A 16877-nucleotide genomic window follows, 5' to 3' on the forward strand; every position below is an offset into this window, starting at 1 on the left:
ATCATGTCCATCAAACTTCCACCACCCTCCCTTCAAACTCTCCTCATGTCCATGCAAAACGTCTTCATGTGTAATCGTCAATGTTGTATTTCCTTCAGAAACTCTTGTCCCAGTTTCATTAACTCCTTTTTTTGTTTCACATTATTGCCTCTTTCAAAGTCTGGTCTTCCTGTATCTCCTCTCATATCCCACCGCTCTATTATTTGAGAGGAAGTGGCTGTATTTGATCCCAACAAACACAGATCTAGTAGACCCCAAACCAGAATTCCCTCAAAAGCTTATCGTCAAGGCAAGTAAAGAATTCAAATATCATGACATTTTTATATTTCTTATGGGCTACATTCTTATGCTACTGGGAACATTTCTAAATATTTAAATCCCATTCTGAGATTAGCAGGTCTGTCAAGGGTTCTTTTCATTTCTTGTTTTCGTCTCAATTGTGCTGGAGTTTGCTGGCAGTGCTCCAGGTTTTATAATTTGTTGTCTTTAAAAAAAAAAAAATCTTTATAGCTGTTATCCCACTAAGCTCCGGGGTTGTTCCCATATCCCCCCTTCCACGTTTACCTGTTACTGACGCACCTTCGGGATTGGATTTCTTAAATAATCTTTACAGCCCCCAGCCATCGCCTCCCTTGACCCCCCTGCCCTCCCTAGCTGCCCCCACTCTGCCTCATTTGGGTTCCAAGCTCCATGGTTGTCACCCACACAGTTCGGGGGAGTCTTCCCTGAAACTTTAAGAGGCATCTTGATTGTACTGACTTTCTGTAAAAATATTTCTTTTATGCAGCTCAGTTTTTTTTTTGTTTTTTTTTACATAAGGCCTGTCTATTCGCCTGGAGCAATAGTCTTGGTTTCTGGTTGTGTTTTACATCTCTCACCCACTTTCAGAAGGACGGATTTGTCTGGTTCTGGTGAAGATGAAAGTTTTTGTGGAAGGAGAACTGCAGCTTTCTTGCTTGTCCTTACTCAGCCCACCAACCATCTTATTCACAAGACTGGAACATATGATGTGACTTAGGAGGCTGACCTGTGGTGGGGTTTTTGGAGGGGAAGCATGAGTGAAAGTCATTAGCTCAAATCCGGGATCCAATAAAAGTAACATGACAGCCCCACAACTGAACTGCAGACTTTGGAACTGGGGAGCCAGGTCTGATCTCGGCTTCGGATCAACAAACTGTTATTCTGGGCAAATCACTCAATCTCCCCGAGTCTAGAAAAAAAATGTAAAGCTCTACAAAACTTTTGGGCCATGTCTACAACTGCGAAAATAACTAAAAAATTACACAGCGCTGCAGCTTTGAGTGTTGTTTTAAACCAACACTTCCAGAGGATGTGTTTAATTTCACCCAACAGCCAAACGTACGGCTAGTAAAGAACACTACAGCGACCACACAACCACTTCAATTGTAGGGAGAGTGCACTATTATTGCTGCGGTTTGGTAGTAGTTGCATCCACTATCAGGGCTCTGTGGGAGATTCTTTTTTTCTCACTTTTCCAGCAATACCATTAAGCACCTGTGTGAAATTGGGTGCCACTATAAATGATGGAGAAACAGTTTGCTGTTCAGGGAGAATGTGGATTTCATGGAGTCTGTTCACTTCTAAATCACTTTAATATTTGCAGCTATGCAGTGTGTTGCATTTTAAGTGTGCAAGAACAGAGATGCATTAGACTGCAGGCAACCACTGTTAGCTGCCGCTGTCTGTTTTGTATAACGCTGCCTGCCCACTTTAAAATACTCAGGGGCAGATTTACAAGCCCCCTGCGCCACCAGTACGTCACTTTTCTTGACGTACTGTTGGCGCTGGGTGCTCCTCCATATTTACAAGGAGAGGAAAATCCACCCTACTTGACTTTTCCTCTCCTTGTAAATACGGCCCCTTCACACGCAGCAGTTTGCGTTGAAGGGGCGTTCCATGGGTGATGCTGTGGGTGTTCCCACGCAGCACCCATGGAACAAGACACCTTTCCAGATTTACGAGGAATCGTAAATCTGGAGATGCGTCTGAATGCTACGCCACCCTAGAGCTGGCGTAGGGAGGCGCAACGAGGAGAAATGTTTTCATTTCTCCTTGTTGTTTACTCTTTCAATGTGTGCTGCATTCTACAGCACGCATTGAAAGAGGAAAAAGCCTTTAGTGATTATTTTTGTGCAGGAAGGTGCCCCTTCCTGCACAAAAACAATCTCCCCATGGCGCAGGCATCCTTGCACCATGGTATGGTACAAGGGTGCCAGCACTTGGCAGCTGTTTGTGCGGCAGCGCAGGGGAGAGCACAGGAATGCGTCATATTCTTGTAAATATGACACATTCCTGTGCTCTGAAAGTGCCGCAGGGTGGCGCAGCCAAAGGGCTTGCGGTACCACCCTGCGGCACTTTCTTGTAGATCTGCCCCTTGGTGATTTAGATATTGTGCTCTACTAGAGACAGAAGGTGCTTCAAGTGAAACCTCTAAGCCGAACACATTTCAAAACGCTCCTCTGTGCGCCGTGTAAAAACTGCATCATGTAATTGATCACTTCCTCTGCTGCTTTGCATTTCTATTAACTCCAAATCCCGCCCCCTGTAACAACTACCAGCCCCTATCCCGCTGCTCCCATACATCAGTAACACTACTAAAGTGGGAGGAGTTAAAGGGCAGTGACAGATTGTGGAATAACACCACTAACATGTATTAAGTCAACTTCAACACAACTGCCTTTCAGGATTCAGAACTTTGTATTTGCTGCCAAGATAACCCAGTAGATTCATGTGCCTGCTGCAGAGTGCTGGTACTAATCTCCATACGTAAAAGTTGTATTTCACAATCTGTCACCGCCCTTCAACTATCATTTGTAGCAATTGATTCCATGAAAGGTTGGCTGTGTTCTTATGCAGCCCTTGAGGAAAAAGAGGAGATAGGTGATGTGACAGAAAGGAGTCCTGGTAGGAACGATACCCAACTGATGCGTGCGCCTGGAAGGATCCCATTGATATTATTTTCTGGTGAAGGCCCATTATTTTAAATGGCAGAAGATGTTTGGACTTGGGTTCAACTCACATTTAGACTTGTCCAGCTTGTGGCAAGTGTTATTTCAGGCTCCATTGGGCATATTATTCTGTAGACTGATAATTCTACTTACCATTTCTTTTTGCTTGAATGACTGACTGCTGTTTCTGAGTTCAGACTAGTCACAATTGTCCCTTCTTTAATTTTAATGCTACGAGCAGAGCATTATTCAGCAAAAAAAAACATTGGCAAGGCCAATAGGTTTCACCTATGTAAGAACTGCTGGCTTCGTTAATGTTTTTTAATCATGTTGTATAGCAGTGCGGCTGCTATGCAACATGGCTGAAAGTTGAAAAAAAAGTGCTGTGACCATGTCATAACGCTGCCATACAATATAGAAAAAAAATTGAAAACCTGAACAGCTGTCATATAGACGAGACCTATTGACTTTGCCAATGCTTGTTTATGTGTCAGTCAAAAAGGCCAAGTAGTGAAAAAACAACCAAAAAATCATGAAAGCAACCAAGTGTGTGACAGAGGAGTAATATGGTAAAGATTAAACATACTAAGGATGCAGACTGATTAGATGGTAAATGCCCTGAGCAGCTTTCCAGCAGGAGTGCGGGAGGTACATCCTGTAGCCCAATGCAAAGAAAGACTTGGCCAGACAAAAGAGAGTCAACCTAACATGATAACAAACACTTAGTTGCAAACTAACCTGAGGTTGTAGTGTTAAAACGGTGCTGGACCTTTTGCTAATCTGCCATGGACTTGCAAACCCTCAGGAGCATATCCTTGTCTCAACTATTTGACATTGAAAAATGTCAAATAGACTATAATCTAATGCACCCAGACACCCTGTGCCTCAGCATTCTGTGTCCACTCAGCTGCTGTGTTTTAGTTAATCAATTATAACCACAGGATATCTGTCTGCATAGCTGGAATAAGAGAATCATATTTACGTACTTCCTTCCCGTGAAGCCGGCCTTACACGTGCAGTTCGCGCCCCATATCCCACTGGTGCATTTGCCTTCGTTCAGACAGGTGAAGTTTTTGTCGCACTGGTCTGGGGGATATGGCCACCTGAAAACAGCAAAGAGAAGTCACAATGAAAATCGATTGGAGAAACCAGCTGAAAACAGCACGCAAACAAACAACACTTCTTGGACTCAGTAGACTAAAACAATGGCTTCCATTTTGTTTTCGAAAACGCCTGCCCCATTCATGATTAGATGAGCCTTTCTGGTACCCAAAGGTTTTTATCATATGAGCTTGTGCCTGTCTGCCTCTACACCTTTTAAGTTATGAGCCTAGCCACCACTCAGGGTTCTACCTCTTTTACAGGGGTAGGAGCGAGGGAATCAGCAACTTTGTCTGACACATTCTGGCTGATTCACCCACAAATAAATATATTATGGTAGAAGGGTGTTAAACTAGGCTAGAACAAAACACAATTGGCCCGCCTTTTCTTACATTATCCTCATATGAAATGTCTTTGTCGAGTGAAACTAGTATTTCCAATGAAAGAGATTGGTATATTTTGGCAGTGCAATAATGTACTGGGATAGTAAATTGCTAATTACACTGAGGATCTATATATATATATATATATATATATATTTATATATATATATATACATATATATATATATATAGATCCACAGGTGTAATTAGCAATGTACTTACCCAGGACATTATTGCACTGCCAAAATACACCAAAGGGACATTGGTTTCTTCCAAAGGAGTCCCTTTGTGTTCCTGGAGCCCTTCGCTCTTAAAATACCTCCAGAATTCTTGGCAGGTTAACTTAAACCATCCGCCATGCTCCTAAAAACAGCTAGAAACAAATAAAAGAGCTATCAAGAGAACAACATAGTGAGTGGCAAACGTTATTCGGTGTGTTGTGCCCATTGGTAGCCATTACTGGCAACCTTCAGTGGTTTTCTGCGTTTGGGCCAGACTTACTCAGTTTTTAATAGGTTATTTCAGTAAATGTCATTACTTGCTTTATTTACTTCATTTCCAAGCACGGCTGGACACGGTCTTTTTCGTTGTGCAGTGGGGGTAAGCTGGCAGGCTTGCCCTGTGTCTAGACCCTGTGCTCAACCTGCCAGTGGGCAGATGTCCCATGTGGCATAAGGCCTTTGGCCATGCTCTGTGGGGTTTGGCCGCAGGGAACTCCTACTGTCTACTTGATGCCACTCAGTATCCCCTGGTGAAAAACATCCCTGTTATGTACTGTTTCCCATCCATAATTCTGTTTATCTATGTGCCCCACTGTTATTGTGAGCATGCTTTTCAAAATGCTGTTATTCAGTTCAGCACATCCCAGCAGTGAGAAACAAAGCTTGATTTGCAGTGCTGTGATGGCAGAGTGATCCACAATAGACCCCGCCTCCTTCAGTCCATGTTTAGTTCTGAGCCACATTATAGCGGACTCACATTGTGCCCTTGTTTTCTTTTCCAGGTCATTCGAGAGCCTTAGGTGGAAAGCATCCCCACTGTTAACAGTTACCCATCTATAATGCAACATGTCATTATGAACGTTCGTAAAGCTTTTCTATCTTTACTAGTACTAGTTATAAGATGGGGTTGTGTGTATCAGAATGCATTTATAAGAGAAGAGGTAAACAAAAATGGTGGAACTCACCTTTCACACCTGTCCCTTTTATGAAATGTATGTTAGGGCGCCCATTTTGATGAGCGTAAGTCTCAAATGTCTATGATTTATCTATCCATGGGCTGGGTGTAAATCTATTTGTTTAACAATCTCGCCTTTACATTGAAAAATGTGCAGCTATTGTTATTAATTCCATAGGGGTCGGGTTGTTGTATACACGTGATAGGAAATTAACGATGGCTTTTGACCATGTACCTATAGAACTATTTTAAGATGTTTGTTTCCATATCTCTGTTGAATAAGCCCTTGCTAGCAAATGGCTGTAAACTTCAGGTAGTTGTATTGATTTCAAAGACACCTACGGTCAGCATCAAGGGCAAGGCAATGCCTAACTTGTTAATCCATTCAATACTAGGATCACGAAAAGGGCCAGTCTTTTATTCCTGTCAACACCAGATTCAAGGCAGGCGCTAGCTACCTACTTAATCAGCTGATTTCAGTACTAAAGAGCTGGCCAGTGACTTATAGCAGCCAATAAAAGGTCAGTTGAGATCAGTGACTACTTTATTGACTCAGCTTAAGGATGTAGGAGCTGACCATCTGTGTAATCCAGTTGTTATTGGAATCGAGGAGTTGGACAGCTGTTCAGACTTGTCAGTAATAGAGTCACATAGAAGGACAGCTGCTTAAACTGACTAATTATAGGATCAAAAAGATGGACTGCTATTCAATCCAATTACAGGAGCTGGACGAAGGGTGGCTCTTGATCCAGTCAATCACAATCAAAGTCCTGGGAAGCAACATAATGCAGGCAATGACATCATCACAGAGGCTGTTATCTAACTAACCAAGGCGATAAAAGGATATAATCAGCTGTGTAATCGGATCATAGGAATAGCCGCCTGTTTATTCAAGCCATAGCAGAATGAGGAAGATGGCCCGTGGGCAATAGGCGGATGTATGACATTACAACGCATGCTTTTACCACGCATGCTGTTACAACGCAGTTTTTACAACGCATGCTGTTACAACGCATAGCGCTTAGGGGTGCTGAATAGTGAATAGTTTAATTTACTATTCCAACTCCAGGCCCCGTGGATAGTAGGGAAGGTGTTGGATAGAAAATTAAATCCATTCCCTATCCTAGAGCGCCCCCCAGGGCAATGCGTTGTAATGACATGCATTGTAATAGTTGCGTCGTAAAGGCACTGCGTGGTAAAAGTTGCGTTGTAAAGGATGTTTCCCGCAATAGGCAGCTGTTTAAATCGTAAAATTGTAATTGGACGTATATAGCGCTTACTACCCCTGACGAGGTGTCAAAGCCCTTTATGGTGAGTAGCATGCTACTCCGGTACCCAGGTTAGTGGTTAGTCGAGTGGTTATTGTGATTAGTGATGTGCTCTGAAGAAAAATTGCATCTTAAATGCGGCTTAAATACCTGAGCCGTTTAAGGCAGCTAACAGTGGTTCAACGACATGGAAAGGTCTTCAGTCCATTCCAAATGGGGTTACGATGTTGTCTAGTTTGTTAGTTCAGGTTAACTGTGTCAGTTCACAAGGGTATGTAGGAGTATAGGAGCTAGTAATGCAGGGCCACTTTTTTTATACATACATTTATATGCCTTTGTGAATCCGCCAAGGAATTCCCAACACCCTCCCACTAAGAGTGTAAACAGGGCACCGTCCTTTCTATGTCTACTGTTAGTATATGAATACTACCTGACTTTTCTCATTTGAAATATTTTGAGGCCAATTCACAGACATGTGTGAGTATTTAAGTAACTCCTACAGGAGTATTACTTTTACGCACTCCAAAATGTCTTTGTGAGTAGACCCCGTCATGTTTATATACGCTTAGATAATGATTGCTCATAGATATAGGGTTACTACTGTAAATAATAAATCCTTCCTTTAACCATTACATTTGAATAAACATTAGAAGATGGAGAAGTAACTTTACCCCTACCAGGATTGGTACCTGTGAATTCAGGCTGATCTCCAGAATGGGCACCTCACCTCCTATTTTCAATCTAGTCGGTAACAGGATCACAGAGAGATAACTAGCAGGTCAAACAAGGAAATATTTTGGGATTTATGCAGTTTTCCATTGCATGATTTCCTTTTTGCACATGTTACATGGAACTGTATCATTATAGACATGCAGACTAACATGAGCTGTTTGCAGCACAATTGGGATTGCATGTATCAAAGAATAATCCATTCAACATATTCCAAACCTACTGGCAGTAAGTTCCGGCGAAGGCCGACGTGCATTTGCACGAGTAGGTGTTCATTCCATCGATGCACGTCCCTCCGTTCAGGCACTGGTGGTGTTGGCAGTCATCGACGTCTACTTCACAGTTCCGACCGGTGTATCCTGGAGAACACACACAACGGTAATCTCCCTCCAGGTCTATACAGCTGCCCTGAGGACATGGATTGGATTTGCAGTCATTAACATTGGATTCACACTGGGGCCCTTCCCATGCAGGTGTGCAGACACAGCTGAAAGAGTTAAACAGGTCCTGGCACTTCCCATGATGTGAGCAAGGATTCACCAAACACACGTCTGCCCCCCTACAACCAAGAGGAACAACGCCAGGACTGCGTTTCACAAACTGATCCAGCTGTGGGAAGCTGTGGTCTTCCACGAATGGAAGATGAATTCCACCGATGCTGACGTGCCCTAGGCAGCCGGTGAAATTCTCCGCCAGGAATATAGAAACTTTATTTTGCAGGAAATTCAGGTTTCCAGCACTCCCCTGAAGAGAGAGGTTCCTAGTGCTGTCCAAGCGTGCGACCCACTCGGAAGAAAAGGCTGCTGTGTCCTCTTCCATGGACAGAACCAAATGGTGCCAAAGGGCGTCCGAGACCGGGGTCTCGCTCTTGAAGCTGATGCCTTCGATACTGTTACCACTCAAAATGTTCACAAGCAAGAAGTTGTTCTCAATACCGATCATGAGTGAGTCCACCCCGCGTGCTGCATGCAACAAAATGGCGTCCTTGTCCCTCGTTCTGAAACGCAGAGCGATGCTGGTGAGATCCTTCCCGATGGAGGTTTTCGTTGTGTACTCAAGCACACTGGATCCTTGGAATGTTGCATTAGCTAGACCTGTGAGCAAAAGAAAGGTGTTTGTTACATAATTCATTTATATTAAAGATTTGGACACAGAGCATGTGGTAGAGCAAGAGTTACGAATAAGCGGTGTAAGTTTCACCACTGAAATTCATGACGTAAGTTCACCTCAGACATAGTCATCCAAGTTTTTAAACAAATCAGACGATCAGTACTCACACATGTACCCTCCTGGAACATTCAGGCACTCCGTTGCAGTGGGGCACGGTGTGATCTCACACCACACCAGCTCTTCGCAGGTCGGGCCAGTGTATTTAGATGTACATCTGCAGCTGAAATCATTCCAGGTGACCGTGCATGCTCCGCCATTTTTACAAGGTTCAGACTAAAAAGTAAAGAAATATATATATTTCTCAATTATCTGCAAGGATATTGTTTTTCTTTTTTTTGGCAAAGTTAATAGAGAGAAATTCTGCTCTTACCTGGCTGAAGACAATCTTAAAAGTTTTTAAGGCTAGAAAGTACAGTCTAAAGATGAGGTAAAACCAGGAATCACATTTTAAAACTGCGTAAAGCTAAGATAAAACGCTTTGTAAATGAAGAGACCGGGAACATTTAAGGTAAATAGTTAATTGTTTCCTTCGTTATGAGATGTACTAAAAATGTGACGTTAAATTGAACAGACGAAACACAGGGGGTCTAACAGCCAAATTGAGAGGCTACACTGTCGATACTGAGTCAACAAGATCTCAAAATATCTTTATCGCACACACATAACGTATTAATAAGGATAAAGAAGGAAAAAAGGCTAACACTACATGCATAGAGGAGACCGGTACATCATCGATTATTCGTAAAATGGCTGATTAATCCACAACAGATTGTAAAGGGTTTCCATCAAATTAGACTCAATGATCAGTCCTATCATTTGGCCAAACCCATGTGCAAATGAGGCTGGTTCCCCTGATCAGTGGGACACTCGGCTCCGCACCTTATTGTTGTATCAGGATTTGGTCCACCAAATACACAAACCGTCCATGATGACTGATCTTTTGATGGTAAAGTAAGAAGAAATAGTGCAACTAACAAGAAAGTGATTTAAAATAGGATGGAATGTCCTCCTTCTAAATACTTTATTCTGCGGACTGGACACGCCTCCTAATTAAAAAATAGAACAGTGCAAGAGAAGACAGTGACAATTATCTGTCTACATAAGAGATCTTGTTGACTCAGTATCGACAGTGTAGCCTCTCAATTTGGCTGTTAGACCCCCTGTGTTTCGTGTGTTATATATTCAGTTGGTGCTGGGGCTAAAATCAGGTGTGGGTCTTTAAAATATATATCCCTTGGACCCTATTTTAAATGGTTTTGTTTAATCTGTTAAATTGAACAGAACACTAAAGTTCACTTGCACTTTAACCTCTTCCATGCTCATGATCATGAGTCAGGGTGGGCGTGTGCTGATGACGGCCGGGAGCCGTCATGACCACGCCCGCTATAGGAATGTTCAGCACTGTGGCGGAATTCGCGCCGCAGTGATGAGGCTAACTTATGAGCAAGCAAGATTTGTTGCGCTGTCTACCCACCTATATATTGAGGGTCTGATCAATACTTCCCTTCTAAGAGTTCTTCACTTTGAGTCTCAAAGGAGGGAATATTGGGTGCATTACGACCCAGGCATCCAGCCACCCAAGTCTTAGCGGTCCTTCAGTATAATATCATTTTCTCCATAAGTAAGCCTGCCGGTCCGTAATAATGAAGCAGCTTTGGTCATGTCACTAGAGGCCATTTTTTTCTCTTTATTAACAGTTAGCAACAGGTGCTAATGTCACCTAGCAAAACAGAAGACACGACCAGAGATCTCCGCGCTGCTTTGACCCCAGGCCTCACCATAAGACCTGAAGACCCCACCCAATTGAGGTGCAGCACTGTAACCTTGAGAGCAGGACCGGCCGCGTGGGGGTGTGGTGTGAGGGGGTGCACATGGAAAACACTGCAGCTGCATTTGTTACAGGGGGCAGATATTGCAACTATGCTACAAAAACGGCCCCCCAGGAGTCCAAATCCGGCCCCCACCATGGTGGCCCAATGGGGAACCGCCTGGTGCCCGCTAAGGCCAGTCCAGCCCTACTTGTGAGGAGTTCCCAATGCTTGAGAGAATGTAAAATGCAGGAGGACGGTTCAACACCAGCCTCTCTCCTGCAAGCAGCACAAGCCAACAGCCACCCAGGAATTATCTAAATTCACTACAAATAAAAGAGCTGGGTGCAAAACCGAATTTTAGAAAACTTGAGATTCACAAAGGCCGGTATGTGTTGGCGGGCACCTAAAGCAAAACCACTGACTAGGTAAAGTCTCTGGCTTCTACTCCGAATACAGGAACTGGCAGAGGAGATGGTCTACCAAGATTTTTTCCCCCTGATAAAACATAAATATTTTCGATTCTTCTTTATTTTACTTAGGCTGTCCAGAAAAATCTGGAGGTTTGTGGATATTTCCTGATGGGGACAAGAATGCACAGTGCTCACTCCTCTTTGCTTTCTCCAGAATGACTGGGGAGAGGGAACCTAGGACGTCCTAGCGGTCTCCTTTCATGGTCACCCGTATGTGTGGGGGTGGCATTATTGGGTGAGGGTGGCAGCGGAGGGTGAAGCACCAAACTTTGGGGCGGAGCTCACCGGTGCTAGGGCAGCCAGGAAGCTTTTTGGCTGGGGGAGGGGTTGAGAGCAGGAAACGAGGGATGGGTGCTGTGTGATGTGAGACAACCAACCGCGGCCCGTGCAGGTAAAGGTGGTGCGGCCGGATTGGGGGGGATTTGACAGACGACCACAAGGGGTAATTAAATAAATAATAAATTTTTCCTCGTCATCGTCTGTCGAAAACCCCCTCCCCTCTACCCTGCCCCACCACCACACCGCTCTTAACTGCACGGGCCGCGGCTGGGGACCACCTCCCACCCTTTACCTTTAGCATCGCCCTGCAGCAGCGGGGACTGTCTCCTGCCTCTGAGGAGCACTGATGACCCCATCACAGTTACATTTTCTTTTTTTAAACTTATGGAGGTTTGAACAGTGGGAAGCGCCTGAAGGATGTATGACGTTACAACGCATACTTTTACAACGCCTACCTTTACAACGCTGTTTTTACAACGCATACCATTACAACGCATAGCGCTTTGGGGTGCTGGATAGTGAATAGTTTAATTTACTATTCCAACTCCAGTCCCCGTGGATAGTAGGGAAGGTTATTGGATAGTAAATTAACCTATTCCCTATCCTAGAGCGCCCCCCAGAGCAATGCGTTGTAATAGTTTGCGTTGTAAAAGTTGCGTTGTAATGGTAGTTCGTTGTAAAAGTTTCGTTGTAAAGGTTGTATACCGCGCTGGAAGATAGTAACCAATTAAAAGTTTCTTGACCTGTCGAATCCAATACTTTGTACTTCTCTAAATATTCGAGTTTGATTTTCTTCCATGTCTTAGCCTGTTGAGAAAAACATTCACTGTTAAGTTTGCAATTGATCAAGGAGAGATGGGTGCACAAAACCGTACATGCCGTCTACACATCTTATCAAAACCCAAGACATGATTTTAGGGTGTTTTGAATACTGGGTTATATTTTTCCATAGTTAAGTTTACATTTTCTTGTGCTTGTTTTTTAGGTTTTCTACAGCGTCGACCTGTCTGAAGGAGGAAGAACACTTTCTTTCCTTAAGTCCCTCCTACCTGGGCCTATAGCAGTTTCAGACAAGCTGACTTTAAGTTCCGCAGCTTATCACGTATGAAGCGTATACTGTTGTCTTTGTGTCTTAAAAATTTAAAAATGCACACAGTGTAAGCTCAATGTAAAGATAAATCAATAAAAATGCAAACCCTCTTTCAAACCGATAAGAAGAAAAACACAGCACACACCACACACCAGTGCCTAATATTACACATTTATTTTGCTTTTTTCAGGCACTCCCAATGTTCCATGTATGTATGTATGCATTGATACACGTTAAGTGTGATGCCACATAGAACCTGGAGAGTCACCAAATCCTCACACCCATGATTTACCCATCGGGATGAATCCTGGATATCCACTGGCATGAGCGCCATCCTTCAAACTCTTGGCTCTATCCTCGCCAACGTGCTTCCTATCCCCACGTACCCTCCATTGGACACGCGTAAGTGTTCCTGCCTGCCTCCCCTTGGTTACCTTACACCACCCAACCTTAATCAACTGTGCAAATGCTGAAGGGTTAATTGCTTTCTTAATCCTCTTAGATTCCCCATGGTGCCTCTGGGGTCTAGAATGTTGGCTTCTGATACGCTCCCAACGCTCCTGATACGGGTATCGTCGTACCACGCCTGTTTGTTGTGATGTAGCAGTGGCTCGCACCTAGTCAATTTTCTCTCAGCTCAGTGGCTAGTGGCCATGAATTTGTACCCCGAAGTTGTCCCTTGACCTTCAAACCCCCTACCCTCTTTATCCGTATCCTGAGGTCCTCATTCCTTCTGCGTCCCTAGTGCTCCTGGACTTTTTCCTCCCCTTACAGTCTCGTAATCGAGCAGTGGATACCGCTCTGCTCTGCCAGTGCACGTAGCGGCACTCTACCTGCACTAATAGGTAACGCGGCCCTAGGTGTGAGCGATCGGGCTAGAAACACTATCACTTTAAGAATGGACATGCTGATTATTTTCACACTGGTTTACAATACCCCTGAAGCCTCGCGAGGATGGTCTACTCTATGTTAAGTTAATATTTATCAGATGCCCATGAACAGTGCTGTGGCGTCCACGGGGTCCAGCCTCACAGGACATGAAAGTGCCCATAAGACTAAATAAAGGCGTATCCTTTTTTCACCGCTGAATGATTTCCCCTTTCATTTAGTAAGGCTGGAGTCCCTTTCTCTCTTTCTCTTTCTCTCTTTTCTTCTTTCTCATTCTCTCTTTTCTTCTTTTTCTCTTTTTTTTTCTTGCTCTCTATCTTACTATTCTTTTCTTTTCTTTCCTCTTGCAGGTCTTTTAATTTATCTTTTGTGGGATCAATTATTTTTACCCAAATGTAATACAAATGAATTGACATGAGTAGGTTCTTATATATCTGTTCTTATTAAGGTTTATCCATTATTTATACTATTGGTCATATTTATTCTTTTTTATTAATTATTTATTGTTCAAGATGATTTTTATGTATTACATGCTGTAGTACCTTAATTATTTATACTCTCTCTCTTAAATTAATAAAATTGTTTGAAAGAAAAAAAAAGACTAAATAAAGGCACTTGGCAAGTTTGGAGCAATGTGGCCAAGTTCAAGCGGACAGAGTGAGGAAGGATTCAAGTCAACTGGTTTCACAGTAGACGAGCGAGTGGTCATAATAACCAGCCATCCTTCTAAACTGAATACTAGTTTGAAATAGTCCTCTACTTTTCAATATGGTGGAGATGGATTCGCCATGGGTAAATAGAAAAAAGAATTGTGCACCCTTTGATCTCCTGCACCACCCTTACCGGCTCCTAGTTGTTGCTGAAGGGTTAGGGAAAGGGGGCAGGGCGAAACGTAGAAAGTTTGGAAAGTAAAGAAAGCTGTTACAGGCCTCTCTACTTTCCCTTCTTAATGCTGCCTTCTTGGCTCGCGTTGCCAGGGACCGCCAGAGCAGTGCCAGAGGTGCCAGCTGATGCCGCTCATTGGCATCCATGTACCTACCTTACCAACCAGTATCACATGCTTTCAACAGCCCATGGGCAGAGTGTTCTGCCCTAACCATGAGGAGACATGCACCACTATATCAATTTCTTAAATGAATAAATATAATGGTCATTTCTGGAAACTTTCTCTAGTGACAAGCAGAAGGAAGGTTTATGCAAGGGTGGCATTGAAAAACGCCCGGACAGAACCTGTCTTGGAAAGGCCTGTGAGCCATATGTCAAGAAGGTGGATGCTTGCCAAGCAAGGCCTCTCCAGTGACCTATTGCTCTAAAATGTTCTCCTTGATCTGAGGGTCAGCTCACAGTGTGCCCGCTTAAGCCCCTGCTGCCAGTGCATTCAGGTTTGATTGCACGTTCATTAATTACAGGGAGTTGCCATGCAGCGCCAGCTCAGTGAGAGAAAACATGTAAATGTGGTTCTCACAGGTGTAGGTGAATCAAAAGCTGTGATTCACAATGAGGTGATGAAAAAGAGTTCCAGAGCCCGCTGCGGGTCCGCTGAATGGGTGTGCGGTTCCTCATGAAATTGGTGGCTTCATAAGAGGCAGGGCAGGACTTCTTGGTGGAAGCAAAAATGCCTAGTGTTGGAGAGGTGGTGTTACGTGCCACGCCGATGCACGTATCCAGGCTATAGCGCGAGAAATATCTATAGGAATCGGCCACTATATTCCTCAGAACATAGCTAATGGTAAGAAAGTGATATTATTAAACAATATGCATTTTGTAGGTAGTATCACTACATATTGGTGAGAAATTCTGGCTTTTTAGCCATTGTAAATCTCCGCGATTACCTGGAGATGTGTTAACTGAATGGTGAATCAAGTTGATTCCAAATGTACTACAGTGAAATGATAAACAATCTCACCCATAAATAAATGCCAATAAAATGTTTCACTCCCAAAACACCAGATGTGTGGTCCAGGTAGTGATCATGTAAGTGTGTATGGTGGCATGGGCACAGCTGCCTTGTTCACCACTCAAGAGCCGACCGCCCATATCAGCCATCATGATTTTTGCGTTTATAGAGGAATCTAGCGGGTGACGTCTAGGTCTGGACAGCGGGCTGTTCTCTTCACAGCCATCTGTCGGTGTTCACTGGCCAACCAGGAAGAAATGCTACCTCTTGGACTGTGACAATGGCTGTTGTGGGTCATTCTGGGTGCCAACGTTATTGGTATTTTACTCCACTTTATGTCTCAGAAATGTCACAAGACGGTCCAGAGTCCTTCTAATGGGTGTTGGGCAGGAGAAAGGCATGTTTCATTTAATTTTTCATAAAATGTATTCTTCAATCTAGTTGAATATGCCTTAAATAGTTATGCAGACTGAACAAGCAGCCTTTTTGAAAACAACCATTGTTACCGGCACTAGCAGATATTTTCTTACGTGTTGCTTGTATTAGCCCCTGCTGGATTTTCTTTACAATGGACACAGATCAATAACAGCCAAGAAGTCATTGATGAAGAAGAGGTGGACGTAATAGGGATAAATGATGCACACCTTTTATTTAAAAAATGCATTAATAGGACAAGGGCAGTTTGCTTCCATCCATACAGATAAAGAATGGATGGCAGCAAAGGACCACCAGGTCCATCTGCTTTGCTTATTCCACTTTTTGTGATCTTTGCTCATATTATTTTATTTATCAGCTAAGTCCATTCAATGTCCTTCTAAATTCTGCTTATGAATGAGACCTTCTGCCAAAAGGCAGTTTTGGAAAAAGCTACTTCCCTGTAACAACAATTGTACAGGCTGCAGTTCTGCTTGTATTTGATTTCAATAAGGTTTCACTATAAAGCACTACTAACCACCCTACCGTAGCCCCAAGGTTTTTTTTTGTCTCAAGACATAAGAGAGGGAACCATATGCAGGAGCCCAGAGTGGTAAATCAGCAAGACAACCAGTAGGGCTGCAGAGTACCTATAGCTTCCCATTGAATATTTCCCTTGAAGCTGACAAAGCCTTTACAAAGTCCTGGGAGCCTGTGTGAGGGAGGTGAAACCTGTCTCAAGCATCTCACCAGGCAGGAGGACTGAATGGGACTGGGTTATCCAAATCTCATGGGGAGGAGGTGGGTCTTTAAAGATTGTCTGAATTTGAGAGAGTCATGCTCCAGTCTTAGCTGTAGAGATAGGAGATTGCAGAGGCGGGAACCCCAAATATGGAGGGTTCTGCCACCAAATCACTTGTATCTAAATGCATTGTTTATAACTGGTGCTGGTTGGAGACCTGAGACTTCGGCTCGCTAAATAAGATATAACTAGATTTACAAGGTAAGTCGCGAGTGACCATGGAACACTTTGCATTCCTGGAAAAAGAGCTTAAAAGGTTGCTCTTTCCTTTACAGCCTGCAGGGCCATTCAGGGCCCACACAATGCGTTCATGGCATTTCGGACCATACAATAAGCAGGCTTCGTAGACTTGGAGTCCATGTACTTTAACAAGTAATTAATTGGGGGTGCCAGTGTTTGGCTTCTACAGTAATCCAAGTTGTAAATGACT

The 16877-nt window shown here is 43.6% G+C and overlaps 1 protein-coding gene across 2 annotated transcripts in view; it reads right to left on the reverse strand.

Moving 5' to 3' along the window:
• The window catches only part of CRB2 (crumbs cell polarity complex component 2), a 324449-nt gene that overhangs the window by 11410 nt on the left and 296162 nt on the right, over positions 1-16877 (reverse strand). For both annotated transcript variants that reach the window (XM_078641841.1, XM_078641840.1), the window contains exons 9-11: positions 8904-9069; positions 7850-8720; positions 3956-4072 (exon numbers count right to left, since the gene is read on the reverse strand). In XM_078641841.1, coding sequence (XP_078497967.1) covers positions 3956-4072; positions 7850-8720; positions 8904-9069 — 1154 coding nt within the window. The remainder of the gene's footprint in view (positions 1-3955; positions 4073-7849; positions 8721-8903; positions 9070-16877) is intronic.

This window comes from Lissotriton helveticus, chromosome 5_1 (assembly GCF_964261635.1).
Source record: "Lissotriton helveticus chromosome 5_1, aLisHel1.1, whole genome shotgun sequence".
Taxonomy (NCBI): domain Eukaryota; kingdom Metazoa; phylum Chordata; class Amphibia; order Caudata; family Salamandridae; genus Lissotriton; species Lissotriton helveticus.